Source organism: Lytechinus pictus, chromosome 9 (assembly GCF_037042905.1).
Source record: "Lytechinus pictus isolate F3 Inbred chromosome 9, Lp3.0, whole genome shotgun sequence".
Taxonomy (NCBI): Eukaryota; Metazoa; Echinodermata; class Echinoidea; order Temnopleuroida; family Toxopneustidae; genus Lytechinus; species Lytechinus pictus.
The window spans coordinates 13,431,592-13,448,871 of NC_087253.1; the positions used below are offsets into that span (position 1 = coordinate 13,431,592).

The 17,280-nt window shown below is 35.5% G+C and overlaps 1 protein-coding gene across 1 annotated transcript; it reads right to left on the reverse strand.

The window, feature by feature from the left end:
- Positions 1–4,444: 4,444 nt before the first annotated feature.
- Positions 4,445–11,732, reverse strand: LOC129268775 (probable G-protein coupled receptor 19). Its single transcript, XM_054906278.2, has one exon. The coding sequence runs from the start codon at positions 11,717–11,719 to the stop codon at positions 10,439–10,441; it is 1,281 nt and encodes a 426-aa protein (XP_054762253.1). The 5' UTR covers positions 11,720–11,732; the 3' UTR covers positions 4,445–10,438.
- Between the last annotated feature and the right edge of the window lie 5,548 nt (positions 11,733–17,280).

Here is a 17,280-nt window from a genome sequence, read left to right on the forward strand (position 1 = left end):
ATATATGAAGTGCAATTTAAATTTGTAATATTTCGATGATAAGTGTGCTAATCGATGCTAAAAATCTTCCAGTTAATATATCAGAGTATAACTTTATCATAATAACAGTATTATGTGGTGAAAAAGTGCTATTCATTTCTTATCATGGACGATTCTGTGTTTTTTAAAAGAAAACAGAAGTCTTTATGAGCACATGAAGTCATATGGTGCAAATGTGATTCTCCATATTATTTTCTTAATCATATTCATAAACATCTTACATTTTAGAAATATAATTTCAATGTTTCAGATTATGTTTTATAACTGTATATCGGCATCAATATTCCACTATGGACACTTTAAAAATAGTAGCATTCCAGATTCTTTATTATTATGTTATGACATTTTATATATTTCTAGCTATAAACGGCCTTCTCTTTATGGTAAAACTTTGTCAGATTTCAGCTTGTCATTTATAAATTTATTGGCTTCACATGATATTATTCGAGATATTAGAATGTAGATTTGATTTATTTATACGGAACAAGGCAATTGTAAGGTATGGTACATGCAAAATATCCTTAAAAACTTGCAAGACATTCTAAAATATTCGCGTTATAAAATGTATTTTCATTATTTTCAAAGCAAATTGTGCAAGATATTTTCCTTTAAAATAACCCCTTCTTTACATTTTAGCCCCTATGTAGTAGCGGACGTAAATGCTTTTCTCCTGATCTCAATTTTTTTATCTGGAATAATAAAATATATACTTTGCTCAACATGCAGTAGTATTAGCAATATAGTTCGCCGATATAAGTGCGCCCTGAGGCATACTTATAAGCGACGGAAGTAACTCAATATTTACGGATGCTATAAGTAGATTCTCAAAAGGCATGCCCAAGAGTCCATAGTTTTCTTTCAACTCCGCGCTCAAACTGAGGCCGACATTGCGAATTTTGATTTTCAATTTAGATAGCTAAATCTCTAAGCATGCTCAGTAGTATGCATGGTTTCCTTGCCGTCATTAGAGGACAAGTTATGATGGAAAACAAAAGTAACTCGTTATTAAAGGGGAATCCAGCCTTGGCCATAAAATGTTGTGTTGGGAAGGAGAAAAATAAATTAAACAGAATGGCGAAAGTTTGAAAGAAATCGGACAAGCAATAAGAAAGTTATCAGCCGCTTTAAAATTGAGATCACTAATAGTATGTAGATTTCAAATTGTCAACTGGGTAAGTAAATTATGACAAGGGGCAATGACAACTTTCCCATAGGCCATGTACTTTATAATCAGGGATTTGTGGTTTTCTCCTAAGTACCCATTCCCCTGGGGCAGTAATCTAAATATAATCCAGGTAGTGTATTGTTTTATAATATAATTTGAAATAAAACTTTTGGGAAAAATGACATTTTAGCCATAATATGTATTGGAGTACATGGAAGAGTAGTCCTTGCCTTACATCACTATGATATCCCATATGCAGCCGATTTGAAGTCTCCATGGGTGTAGTGATTACCAATATTTACAACTTTTTAAAATTCATAACTGTCTTGTTGTTTGTCCAATATTGTTCAAACTTTCACCTATCAACTTGTCTGATTTTTCTTTTTCTAATAAAAACAAGTTTTTATTTGGGTTGGATTCCCCTTTAAGGAACGGGTTACCCCACTGTTATACGTTTGCTTCCGATTTCTTTTCGCTACTCCAAGATATCCATGCAATGCATGCATCTTCCCCCCAGCCTTTCCGGTACCTATTCCTAAATAAAATCAAAACGAAAACATCTAGAGAGAAATAACCAAAATGAACATGGGCCATGGATTTAGAAACTACTCTGACTTCGACTGACTAATTAAGCAGTTTAAAGTGTCATTTAAAGGGCGTTTTCATCTCTTTTATATCATTTTTGCAGCCATAAGAATTGTCTGGTATTGAATTTACATATATATATATATATATATATATTGATCCTGAATTTGGTGACATGTTGAAGAATTTGGTTTTGATTGCAGTGCATTATTTGTCATTTATATTTTCGTATTCAACTTTTTATTCAATATTTTTGTTTCATTTATTAATATGTGGGGATATTATGGCTGCATGTGGTTGCATGTGGCTGCATTATGGCTGCATATGGCTGCATGTGGTTGACAGTAAAAGTGCGTTTTGCAATATTTTTACTGTGCAGAGAATGTCTCAATTATATTTCCATGTAGGCCAACGTATCAAATATATACTTAAGTAACATAATAATAGACAATTTGTGGTTTACTCCTTTCCCTCTCATAATTCAAACACAACACACATCAAGCACAATGTTGCATGTCCCCATGAATATGATGAAGGAAAGTCTTATTCTGAGTATAAAAGTAGGGGAAATTAGTTATCGTGTGTATTGAAGCCATTGAAGGGCGTTGTCCCTCTTCTACTTACATGACATCACGTCATGTTGTCAATTAGAAATCCCTTCATAGGACTGCATGGTATAGTGATTACTATTTTTGTTACAACTATTCAAAATGTATTACTTTAATAAATAAATAAATAATACATTGTATTTATATAGCGCTTAATACATGGTGTTTCTAAGCGCTTTGCAAATCGATTAAGTAGCATACATTGAATTGAACATTTAACAAACAAGAAAGGAAATGTACAGTGTAAATTTGTTCTTATGGTTTATCCAATTTTGTTCACATTTTCAGCTATCCGCTTATCTATTTTTCTTCAATTAATACCATCTCTCCATTTGGTTTGCATTCCCCTTTAAACGTAACCTATTCTGGATTAAGTTTGGCTCACATTGATTATTACGTCATGTGGAAGAATTGTTTTTATTATATAGGACTCTTTTGTAAGTGTGCTTTTTGTCTGTTATTTTATATTTATTACCATTGTATAAACTCATATTAACTCCATTATAGACTTGCCGAAATGAGTGGAATTCGTGTCCTTAAATAAAGTTTGATTTTATAAATTGCTCACGAAGTTGGCTTTATTTATTCTCAATGTAATACCCGTTTTAAGAATTATCTATTCACTGATGATTGAAAAATCATAAATTCTAGTGAACATGATTTAGCTTGAGATTAAAGCAAGCTATTTAGAGGCGCAAAATGCACCATAAACATAGTAAACATGATAGCATTTCGAACGAAACTTATGGGAAAATCACACCGATGAGCCCGGCTCCAAATCCACAGATGGTATGTCACTGGAGACAACGTTATAGATTTGGTCGGACTGGAGTCGTTTTTCCCCGGTGAGACTGTCGCATACATGGTTCTGAAATAACAGATCTTTTTAGTGCCGCATTTTTTTTTACAAATAAAGGGACTCCAAACGCCTGCTGGAGAGTAACGCCACCATGAGTTAAGATTGATGAAATTATAATTTATATAAGGCATAAATCAATTCCGCAGCTATCGAACTAGTACATGTTCATACAAGGGCGGAAATCTCTCCCCATGGAACTAGAAAATTTGACAAGCAAGAAAAAAAAATCACCCCAAATGTAGGTCATTTCGACCAAAAAGATTTGACAAGCAAATAAAAAAAAGAGTAATCACCAAAAAAGTAGGGTCATCTCGTCCAAAATATATGTTTTATTTCGATTTCGAATGATGTATTTCTTTCCATGCATCATAAAAGACCAAGATTAAGAGGGGGATATTTGATATTGTGTCCCCCTACTGTTTTGGGTAGGGGGGGGGACGCGTCCCCCTGCCCCCTGGGATTTCCGCCCATGTGTTAATATATTCATTTTTCAGAAATAGTCAACGAGGCATGGTACGCTGTAAGAGTATGTAGTCCTGCTGGGAAGTATGTAATCTCCACAGTGTTTCACACGATGGATTCACACTGTGGCACACAATATAAAATCATATTCACACTGTTAAATTTGAACATTTTAGAGTGAATCACATTTCTTCACATCGTCCACTCTAAAACACACACTTTGGCTACACTGACACAGTTGAGTGTGACATCGTTTTCACACTGTTCAATTTGAGCCTTTTTTTTAACAGTGTGTATCACATCTTCTCATAGTCCACATGATAATGTGATCACACATGGTCATGGAAGCGGGGTGATGGGGGTGCTGCGTGTATTATTCTCCATAAGCAGCACCTTCAAAATTCTGGTAGGTGTTAAAAAATGGAGAAATGTAAGCCAGAATAACCTTCACTTTGTAGTGAAAACCTTTTTTTTTTCTTTTTTCTTTAGCATGTCAAATTGTTCGGGACTGAAATAACCACATTTTTTTTTATGTGAAAACCATTTTTGGGGGGAGGGCTTGTCAAATTTATCTCAGCACTTCAAGTAAAAGAATCGTTCCCAGTGCCCTTTGATCACACTGTGTGTAATACTATATTCCTTTCAAAAGGGATGCAAAAATGGTGCATTATCCCTTGACAGCCCCTTTCCCCTAAAGAAATTACGACACAAAATATGACACGACCATTGTCTCATTGAGTTCATCATTTATTATGAATCTTTGTTCTGGTGTCCAATTAAGGAAATTACAATGTTCAAAAGGGCTGTATCAATCTAAATTTCATACAAAATAAATATACAATAAAGTAATTACTCAGTAAAGATTGTAAGTGCGAGGAATGTGGATATAATATGTGTACGGTGTGCTCGAGAAAGGAGGCGGATATCGGAGACCAAAAGAGAAATTTTAAAGGAGAAGTTCACCCTGAAAAAAAAAACGTTTGTGAAAATAGCTGAAAAATTCATACAATATTGGTGAAGGTTAGAAAAAAATCCAGGAAAGATTTAAAAAGTTATTAGGATCTTAAGTTTTGGATTTGTGACGTCTTAAACGAACAGCTGCCCATATGTTATGTAATATAAAATGCATAAATTTCCTTTTTAATGGTTAGTGACGACTTATTTTTGTTTTCTTTTTAGCGACTGGTGTGAATTGATTTGTTTGTTGATATACTGAATGTACAATAAAAACCGTTTTCAATTTTCTGAGAAAATGACATTTCATTGATTCTTTTTACCATACGGTATGTAGGAAAGTTGCTCGCATATGACGTCACAAATCAAAATAATTAAAAATTTAATAACTTCTCATTATTAATGGATTTTCCTCAAACCTTTGCCAATATTTTTAAAATTGATTTCATTGCTATTTTTACAATACCCTTTTTTGTCAGGGTGAACTTCCCCTTTAAATAATAAAAGGGAAAGATGGGGGAAACTAGAGTGAGACGCAGGGAGAGAGAGAGAGTGCGAATGTGGATCGTGTATACGCCATAACAAGTGAAAATAAATAACCGAAAATGGAGCAATAAAGGTACATTTCAAACATCCAGTCATTAATTTTAATACCAAAAATTACTCTTGAATTTGATCTTCATAAATATAGATTACAGGCAAAGTTCATAAGGACGGTATATAAAAAAACGAATTCGACGAAAATGTTCACATTGTATCAAGTGTCTGACAATAATAGCGATACGAGCTTCTTATTGAGCCACGTTGTAGGATCTAAAAAGATTTGTCAACTCGGAAAAGAGCGAAGATTCACTCTATATTTATTGCAGAATACCCCCGCATCAATTTTAAGCAATGTTGTGTCCGTATGAAAGGCTCTGAGTATTTTTTTAAAGCTCATTATAACAAGCATGTATTCTATTTCAGGGACCAGGCCACAGAGGAATACTGTACTGTGAATGGATATAGGGGTGTTGAGTATAGTTACAACACCCCCAGTACCACACTGCAAAAACTCTGGTGTTGATTAAACACCAGCCCGGAATCTATATATGTCCACACAAGAGAAGTGTTAAACAACACCACTTTCCTTTTGGTCTAAAATCAGATATGTGTTTATACAATTATAACAATGCCAATTAGTATTACAGCATCGGTTTGATTCCAAACAGTTGTTTCAAAACTTATCTGGTGTGGACATGTATAGATTCCGGGCTGGTGTTAAATCAACACCGGAGTTTTTGCAGTGCAATAGATGATCAACCATGGTCATGTTCACGCTCCTTTTTAAATCAATATTGCCAGAATTTTGACCTAATACTGTTTGTCTCATACATGACAATGATATCGTCCGGCGTTGTAAATATTACAACTTTTAAGTCGGTCGTATCATTATCCTCATCAGTATTTGAAGGTACCGGGACCGAGTGGTAATACCATTGGCGGCGGAAGCCTAAAAATTTAGAGGGACCACCGAAAAACTTTGGCAAGCAAAAAAAAAGAAAGTTATCAACAGAAAATTGAGGGGGGGGACAGGTCCCCCCCCCTTCCGCCGCATATGGGTACTACACATAAAAGTTCGATCCCACGCCACGTAATTTCATGCCCGGGGCCGGGGACCTACGCCAGTGAGCAAGGCATTAATCTGCAGAGCCCTTTTATTCTGCATTCAAATAATACGGAATGTTCTAAGCATTCTTGGTGACCTTGCAAATAAAAAAAATCATACTTGTACTAATTCTTATACATCTTCATTATGATTATACAAGATTCTAACGACAAAGAAAATGCAAAGTATTAACAATAATGGATCGTATCCCATAGTCGTATATGGCAAGGTATATACTTCTTTTGGCAAAAAGCATGTAGGTTGAATATTTATACAAAATCGTTAGTACAGTTTGGAATTGTCACAAACCAAGCTTCAAATCAATTTAGATGCAAAAACACGTAAATTGCGAAGAGATAATTCACAACTATCAATAATCATGACAAAAAATAGAAATTTGAAGAAAGGAAATTACATATAGTTGCATCGGCGAAGCGACCGAACACCGTACGTCGTATTTCCAATGACGATTTAGATGCTATTCGTAGAGTAACTGTTGACTGTTGCCTTACTAAATATTCTAAACTTCAAACTTGTCAAATACACAATCTTCCTGATTTATTTCAGGATGAAATGAATAATTCTACAAAAAAAATTCTGAAAAATATTGTTTTCATATAAAATATTAAAAGGAGACAAAAACCCACGGATAAGATAAATCTTATCTGAAAGAGAAAATTTAGATGATCAATCTGAAAAAAATTTCATTAAAGGTCGGTTATTAAATCAGTTTCGTATTGAAGTTCGATAAGCATTGCAACATTTTCTATAGGGATCCTCAAATTGGCAAACATGCTTCAAAATGCCGCGGCGGGTATTTTGGACAACTCTCCTTTTGTTTTCTTCACAAACTTTCAGATTTTCCAATCTACTTTTAATTATACGTTTTTTTATTATCTCTTCCTGACCTTGAGATATTTGTGTGATTATATTTTCAAACCACATGGATTGGGCTCTGAAGGAGGCAAGATGCGATTTAAAAGGGAGAAAATCTGAATATCTGTGTACAAACAAATAGAGAGTTGTCAACAAATCACCCATTATGAAACATTTTTTTGCTAATTTCAGGATTCCTATAGAAAGTGTTGCGAGACTTTTCAAACCTCCATAACTCTCTCTCTCTCTAATTTATGACCGAGTTTTAAAGGTCAAGTCCACCCCAGCAAAATGCTGATTTGAATAAATAGAGAAAAATTAAACTAGCATAACACTGAAAATTTCATCAAAAGCGGATGTAAAATAAGAAAGTTATGGCATTTTAAAGTTTCGCTTTTTTTTTTCACAAAACAGTGATATGCACCAATCAGTGACGTGCAAATGAGTCAGTCGATGATGTCCATCACTCACTATTTATTTTGTTTTTATTGTTTGAATTATACAATATTTCATTTTTTTTACAGATTTGACCATAGGGACCGACTTGACTGAATCATATAGTATTAAACAATGCTAATTCCACATGTTCAGGGAGGCATTAATCACTGTTTCACTTGACAGTGAGGAGAAAATTAGAATATTTCATATAATAAAATACAAAAGAAATAGTGAGTGGATGACGTCATCAGTCTTGTCATTTGCATACCAACCAGGATGTGCATATAACTGTTTTGTGAAATTAAGCGAAACTTTAAAATGTCATAACTTTCTTATTTTACATCCGATTTTGATGAAATTTTCAGTGTTATGCTTGTTGGATTTACCTCTTTATATTCAAATCAATTTTTTGTTGGAATGGACTTTAATGAAAATTTGAAAATTGATTAAATTGCTTCTTTGTGATAACGTTGATTCTCTCCTTGGGTGATGGTTTCAATGAGCGTCTATTGCACATACTGTACACTATAACATAAAAAATGTAATTTGCATATCGATAAAGCAAAGAATAACGTGAAGGGCCTATTATAACCTGGCAAGATAAATTTCTATAGGCCTATTTTTTTAAGATAAAATGTGCACATTTTGATAACAAAAATTATACAGATTTACTACTTTCATGGGAGATTGGATTAGATAGATTATTTGAGAACTATTTCTGCTGGAAAGACCAGTGCAACACAGTGTTAACAGTGATAGAGTTTGTGATATGATTCCATAGTTATAAAAATGCTCAGATTTTACCATTCGAAGATAATTTCAGTGTGTTTATAAACATAGTGTTAGTATTCACAGTGTGTTCACATTCACATTGGATGTGTCCACGTGATGGCCTCTGTGAATTGAACTTCGCTATGTCAATTCTGAGCATTTAAACAATGTGAACGTGATTTCATACTGTGTACAGTCCACATACACAGTTTAAGTATTCAGAGTGTGTTCACATAATGCTCTCTGGGATTTGTGTTAAATCTCAGCATTTCAACAATGTGAATAATACACATCATGCGTATATACAGTGTGTTCACATAATACGATGTTTTAAAATTGAGAATTTTTATAAAGAGGAGATGATTTGATGTGATGTTCCAAACTGTGAGACACTGCTCTTTCCAAAAAGGAATGAAACGTAATGTGGTTATGTAATCATGAGGAGCCAACGTAACGTGGTTATGTAATCATGAGGAGCCTGCATACAACATTGCAATAACAGGCAAAGATTAGAATACCATAATGATCAGCACTTCGTCAATACTTACATGTACATGGATACCATATTCATGTTATTGTCAAGATACATGTATGTAATATGAAAGGCACAATCATAAAAGCCGTTCATGTTTTAAATAGAGATATTCGAAATTTGATTACCTCTAAAATACAAATACCCATATCAAAACACGAATAACGAGTGCGTATAATGTAAACGGATAGGCCCTGTTGAAAATGGACGAATTTATTTGCACAATTTGTTCAAAATCAAATTTAAGGGGGAAAATTGCACTTTGATCATACGACACGTCTTTTCTTGTTACGACAGGCAATCAATGTCATTATGATTCTGAGAGTATTTCTCCAACATTTTTTTCCGACAAGTTGTCAGATCTGCCAACTCTCCTTGATTCTGATTGGCTGAGGGGTACTGTTACTAAGGTAACTGTTTGATAAAACAGGACTTGTCGGATAAAACAGCGATAAAGGACTGTGCAAGAAGCTTACGTTTAATTCAAAATAATGAAGCGTAGGTCAAAATATCTGCATCTGTATTCCTTGCAGATTTGTAGTTGATTAGGTTTCAGTTGCAACTGAACTTCTTGGCATGTTCGGACTTATCTTTATCTATAATTTAACGTAAGTACCGATACTTACAACACCTCATAGGCAACAGTCATCAAAAGTAGTGTTAAATTTCTAGATAGTTTCAGATTAGGACTTCATTATTTCGTGAGACGTATTAAATGACGTAAACTGTTATCCTCTCCACCTTTCCCGACTGGAAAGGATGCAGTGTCCCACAGTGGGTGCCACAGTGTGTTCACAGTGGGGAATACAATGTAAAATCCCCTCCACACTGTTGAATTTGAGCATTTCAACAGTGTAAATCGCATAATCACATAGTCGACCATAAGAACACGCTGTGAACAGACACACTATCGAAGTTGAATTTGAGCATTTTAACAGTGTGAATAATATTTTTTCACATAGACCACTGTTCTATCCAGCAGGACAGAGGAAAGGGATTAATTTACCATAAAATAATAATACTCTCAATGCGTAAATTCCAGACGATCGGTCTGCAACCCGATTTGTGAATAAAAAAAGTAGTAGATTTTTATACTAATATTGAGACATGAAATATCATACTGTGTTCAAATCAATGACTATAATTATGCTAATACTTAGGTCTATTAGAATAAAAGCAAATGTATTCCTAGTCGTTATGATGTCATAGCAATCGTACGATTGGCTACGATTTGGAACTAATGTGTACCTTACTACAAAATAAAGGTTTACAATTATCAAAAATTGTTAAATTAGAATGCTTTCAGTTAATAGGCTTACTTTTCATTCACATTTTTTAAAAATGAGCAAAATGCAATTTGTTCTGAAATCGGATGTAGACGAGCCGGTGCGGTGGGCGTTGGGCAATGTATACAAATTAAGACATCTTTCCTCACTAAGTTTCCTGTCAAGTCTTTTTTTATATTCGAAGGAACAGAATGACTTTAATTACCTCATCAGTATCATAAATATGTTGTGGACGTAGTGGTAGGCAGAGGCCATGCCATCTTTTTGTCCCCGTTGGCGTCGCGATCGAATGCACGGTATGAGGTGAACGAGCGACCGCCCTCAACTTCCTCAGTTAGCACCCCAACGTGATTTTTGCGCGAGAACTTGGACGAATTCGTAATGGCGTATGTGTCCTTCCGGTAGCACTTCATCGTGGAGACACAGAATACCTCTTTGCAACCTCTTCGAAAGTTCGGGTTGTAGCACGAGTATATGACCGGATTCCACGCGCATGACGTCAGCGAAATCCAGACTGTGACCCAGTAAATGTTCACCTCCGTTTGGCTAATCTGCGTCAAGTCTTGAGCACACGTGAACCACTCCTGAACGACGAAGAACGGCGTCCATGAGATGAAGAAAACACTGCTTACAATCATGAGCATTTTAACAGTTTTGACCTTTGCGCGCGGCACGCTGTTCATTGTCCGCTGCAGGGCGCGTCCGCGTATACCGACCGTCCAAATATGGCGGAAAATTCGCGCGTATGTTATCAGAAGCAAGATCATGGGCAAGATGAATTCAACGAGGAGCAACGCAGTGATGTACATTATCCCAGCTGCTTCCAAGGAAGTGAAAGGCATACAAACTGTTGTGTTCCCTCCTAGTTCTGTAAGCACGAAGAAATAAAAGGAAGGACACGATATGAGCGTTGCGATGGACCAACTAATGATGATCATTTTCTTCGCTTTTCCGCGAGTGATTTTAAAGCTCAGTGGATACAGAATAGTGTAGAAACGATCGACACCGATGGCTATTAGCACATAGACGGTTGCACCCGGCTTCATATATTGCAAGAACCTCACCAGCTTACAGATAAACAAACCAAACACCCACTCATCTGCAATGATTAGACCAATCATGAAAGGCATACAGAGGATCGACATGACCAGGTCCACAATGGCTAGCGATATCACAAAATAGTTCGTCGTGCTCTGCAGTCGACGACTTCGCTGCACTACGGTGACCACAAGGATGTTGCCGAATATGCACGTCATGCACATCAGCGAAGCGGCGATGGTACCCGTTACGGTCCCGAATGTCATGACGATGCTGTCTCGGTCCAGGTCCTGCGGAGAAGTTCCTAGATCTGGTCCGGATGATGTCGGCTGTTCCCACGGGGATGTGCTCACACCGTTGGGAACTGATGTACTCTCAATGGTCATCGCCGCCTCTGTCGTGGCTACATCCGTGCTGTCCGAGAAGACAACTGATGTCACTGACGTCGTCGTGTTCATCCTTTAACTTCACAGCATCCTGCAAGATCAAATGGGGAAAATGATTATAAAGTTAATTTATCTTCGATCACTGGTCGTCTGTAGTCTGCTGTGCAAACCCTTCACTCGAGTCAAATGTGTAAATGCGCAGCCCACAACGGCTTGTGTACTAAAGACCAAACAGTACGTTTTCTATGTGTTAGTCTTGTGTGTTGAAGATCCACTTGTTAATCGAAGTTTCACTCTGAGTCTGTGTCCGTATACTAGGTCGTCCGTTAGTTGTATATTTTAGTACAAAATGTAGTGGATAGACACCGTCGCAAAAACATCTTTACTACAACAATTGTTACCTATTCAAACATGAACAAGTACTGTAGACCCTAAAAGACAAATTTTCCTTAAAATTGGTACGTCAGCAGATAAAAGCGGGAGGAACAATATTAGAGTCAGGCAACAGAATGGGGAAAAGGAAGAAGATGGAGAAAACAAACTGCAACGCGCACGAATAATACCTCGCTTTGTTCCAAAAGCAGATGGTAGAAAGAAGGGAGGAATCTCTTCTGTACAGTGACGTATAATGATCACACTAAGTACGAAATTAGATTTTTTTTTTTAATGAAACCATCCTTAGTTATCACACGCGTCGGAATGCTTTAAATGTCACCATGATCTTGTATGGTTGCATTAATTGCTTTACACGTGTATTACTCGTACGAGGTCGAGACACCGCTGAAAAAATTGAGAAATTCTTTGAACGGTGATCCAATCCTACATGGCATCAAAAACACGGCCGTAGAAAGTGGGGGCGGGGGATGCCATTTTGGTAAAACTTACTGATTGACAAATCAATTCACACACACACACACCCTCTCACACACACCCACTCACACACATCCATATATATATATATATATATATATATATATATATATATATATATATATATATATATACGTAAACATAGCGAGATATGAATACTAGAGAAAATGAAATATGTGAAATATGATGAATGAGAAGTAAAAACAAACAAACAGAGAGACAAGGAATTGAGGGATGTTCAGACTTCGTGTTTCATCTCACCAGTCCCGTCAGTAAGAATAAACATACTCTGACTTTTATCTAAACTGACAGACAATTACAAATAAACTTAAATTCTTCTCTCAATATTGCAGAAGATGGATGCATACGCCCCTAAGGATGAGCGCTTAGAGAAGTGATGTTTAAAGGTCAAGTCCACCCCAGGAAAATGCTGACTTGAATAAACAGAGAGAAATCAAACTACATGTAGCATAACGCTGAACATTTCATCAAAATCGGTTGTAAAATAAGAAAGTTATGACATTTTAAAATTTCGCTTATTTTTCACAAAACAGTGATATGCACAACTCGTTGAGTCAGTCGATGATGTCCATCACTCACTATTTCTTTTGTGTTTTATTTATTGTTTGAATTATACAATATTCCATTTTTTATAGAATTGACAATAAGAACCAACTTGACTAAACCATATAGTATTACAAAAAAGCTAATTCCACATGTTCAGGCAGGAATTAATCGTCGTATCACTTGACAATGAGGAGAACATTAGAATATTTAATATTTCATGTAATAAAATACAAAATAAATAGTGAATGGATGACGTCATAGTCTCCTCATTTGCATACCAGCCAGGATGTGCATATAACTATTTTGTAAAATTAAGCAAAACTTTAAAATGTCAGCTTTCTTCTTTCACATCCGATTTTGATGAAATTTTCAGTGTTATGCTTGTTGGATTTTTCTCTTTTTATTCAAATCAACTTTTTGTTGGGGTGGACTTGTCCTTTAAGAGTAGTTACGCCAATGAAACCTAACCCAGACCTATATCAAAGCTATATATGTTATTTCGAATGGCATATTATCGATCGATTTGGACTTTGGAGTCCGTTTAGTTGGTGTGCATGTACTTTCACCATAGGGATAGAATTGTAGAATTATTTCTCCATGGTTAAACGAAATATTCTTGAACGACATTGCTCTATCATGTCTACGATCTCTTCCTAGACTCTTGAAAGGAGACGAGTTGTACATATAAATTACAATGCAATGTTGTGGTCCTTACGAAGACCAAAGAAGAAATACTAAAGGATTTGTGAAGGTTTTTCTTCTTTTTCATTTCTTCTTCTCCTACTTCTCTATCTTCTTCTTCTTCTCCTCTTCTTCTTCCTCCTCATCCTCCTCCTCCATTTTCTTCTTCTTCTTTTTCTTCTTCTTCTCCATCTTCTTCCTTATCATCATCATCTTATTATTCTTCTAAATCTCTTCTTATTCTTCATTTTCTTGTTCTCTTTCTCCACCTTCTCCTCCTCCTTCACCTTCTCCTTCTTCTTCATCATGTTCTTCTTCTTCTTCTCCTCTTCCTTCTTCTTCTTTTACTTACACCGCCTTTTCATTTATAAAACATATTCTATGTGGCTTACCTTGCTCGCCTAACAAAATATTTTCCTGCGTTCGGCCTAGTGTTTGCTTTAATGATGTCGTATAATCTAATGATAAACGTAGATAGAAAACCCTTAAACATTCACCATGAATTACCATGGTAACAGGTATGATCATTCATAATCACATCTAGAATTGGTCTACATGCGCAGACCCTTTTCGCTAACTGTAAAGTGATGCAGGGTCTGGTTCGAGAGACGCCCAAAATATGGTCAATTCCAAGCACAAGACCGCATGTCCTTTGATTAAAGTTAATTTTGTATTTGATTTGCGTTCAATTACAACACAATTTTCTTGGAAAGCAAAACTCATTTTGAACTGAAGATTGATTCGCCATTGAACTCATTTAAGTAACTTGCACCCCCATGTTTTTTCCCCAAGATTTACTTTGCCCAGGTTTTCATCTACCCATCTTGACTCGGCAGGAAACTGGCATAATTAGAAACAGATCTATACAGAGCTATTATTCTATTAAAGATGAAAATGATGTCTGATTATCGTCCACGAGTATGAGCGATATATGTTTTTTCTGCCTTCGAAGAAGATCTAATTAAGCCAGTAACATATTTCAATGATTATATCCTTTTTTTTAATTTATGTTTTCATTCATAAATCATCAACAAAAAATACTTTACAAAGTTCACAATAAAGGTTACATAAAAAAAATAAGGATAAATCATAATATTTACAAAAGATTGGAGTGATCAGGAAAATAAAAGGGGGAAAGGAAAGCAGAGTACATGCATATCTTTTCATTAAAACAATATCGTACTTTTACATGAGCAAGAATTCCTGTATTCTTTGTATAATTGTACAAACACAAAATAAAATCTAAATCAAAACACAACAGAAAAAAATGCAAACAGTAAAAATTCGAAAACAGGACGTCAAATGATACAGAAAAAAGTGCCACAGCAAGAAATATCTCAGCGAAAAAAAACAAACCATAAGGTCAAAATGCCGGAATGAAAATAGGAATTTGAAGGTAAAACGCCAGAATAGAAGATGATGGGGTAAAAAGACGGGGTAAAAAGCCCAACGTATGAATAAATGTAAGAAGTTGAAAGAAATGAAAAATATCATGGGAACTGATGAAAGCCTCAAGGTAAAAAAAAAAGCAATAAACTACACCACAACGGAATTATTGATATGCATTTATTCGATGTACGTATATAGAGATGATTATCTTACTGTAGGCCTGCTGCAGTGAGCACGTTGATGACAACGTGTAACTCCCCATTAATCATGAACTTTTGTCAAGGTGTTCGTGAGGTTGTTTTCAGTTATAATCAGATCGAAACAGAAAATAACAAGTGGCCAGATGAGTGAGTTTGTTGGAGTTTTTTTCAGAAAGTAAAGATCGGGAGGGGAGGGTGGCTGAGATCCCGCTGAGATAGAGAATATTCAGTCAGCGAAATTAAAAATAGTAGTAGTACTTCTACTACTACTACTACTACTAGTAGTACTACTACTACTAAACCATGACTACTAGCACTACTACTACTAAACCATGACTACTAGTACTACTACTGTAGTAGTAGTACTAGTAGTCATGGTTTAGTAGTAGTAGTACTAGTAGTAGTAGTAGTAGTAGTAGAAGTAGCAGGCAGAGGAGTAGTAGCAATAGTAGCAGTTTTTAGGAGGAGTAGTAGCATTAGTAACAGTTTTTATTTTCATTACTACTACTACTACTATTATTACTACTGCTACTATTACTACTATACTACTACTGCTACTATTACTACTACCACTTCCACTACTACTACTACTACTACTACTACTACTACTACTACTGCTACTACTACTGCTACTCTTTCTATTACTACAACAACTACTACTACTACCACTACTACCAATATTACTATTACTATTACTATTACTACTACTACTACTACTACCACTACTACTACCACCACCACCACTACTACCACTACTACCACCACCACTACTACTACTACTACTACTGCTGTTACTATTACTACTGCTACTGCTACTACTACTACTACTACTACTACTACTACTACCACTAATACTACTACGCACTGCTGCTGCTACTACTACTACTGCTGCTGCTACTACTACTATTACTACTACTTCTACTTCTACTGCTGCTGCTGCTGCTACTACTATTATTACTACTACTATACTACTACTACTACACTGTAAAAAATATTGGGTAAAATTTTTACCACCACGAGGGTAATTATGTGTCCAACCAATTCTGGGCAGTATTTTACCCAATGCGGGAAGCATATTGTCCAGTAAGGTTAAAAAATAAGCAGCAATTACTTTAGAATGGGCAAAATTTTCATCACACTGGATAAATAAAAATGCCCAAAAGAAATGTCCAATGTTGGTTGGACACATAATTACCCTCATGGAGCACTTTTACCCAATATTTTTTAGAGTGTACTACTAGTACTACTATCACTACTATCACTACTACTACTACTACTACTACTACTTCTATTCATATCATCATCACCGTTATCATAATCACTATTGTTGTTATTATTATCAGTATCATCACCATCATTCTTGTCATTAATGTCATCATTATTGTGATTTAGCCCTATAAAATAATTAATCACAATAATAAATTTTATTACCCCCATTGCTATAATTATGATTATTAATTTTATAATTTTCATCAAATAATGTATCTGGGTATTTCAAACAGATAAAAATACTCAAATTTTAATTCAAATGGATCAGTACAAAGACAGCTATCTCATTACAATTTACTCTTAGCTCGGTACAACCGTTACTTCTGAAGCACGATAAAATACAATCGTACAAGAACTTTATGATTTAATGCATTATTCTGTACTGTATCTTGACAGTATGTATGAGAGGGTGTGTGCGGGTGTGTATGAGGGTGTGTGGGTGTGAGTGTGTGTGTGTGTGTGTAAACAATAGGAACATTTACCACACTGCATGTATAGGCCTACATGTATCTAGAGTGCATGCCATCATAGACAATATCATTATTTGAATTCAAAGTACTTCATTGATACCGTAACAATTACAAGTGAAGTGAAAATAACAGTACGTGTATCCCCATTGTTTATGCAGACGACACCATGCGATACTTGCTTCGATTG

Coding starts and splice junctions, on each gene's coding strand:
- LOC129268775 (XM_054906278.2), bottom strand. CDS start 11,719: ATGAACACGACGACGTCAGTGACATCAGTTGTCTTCTCGGACAGCACG.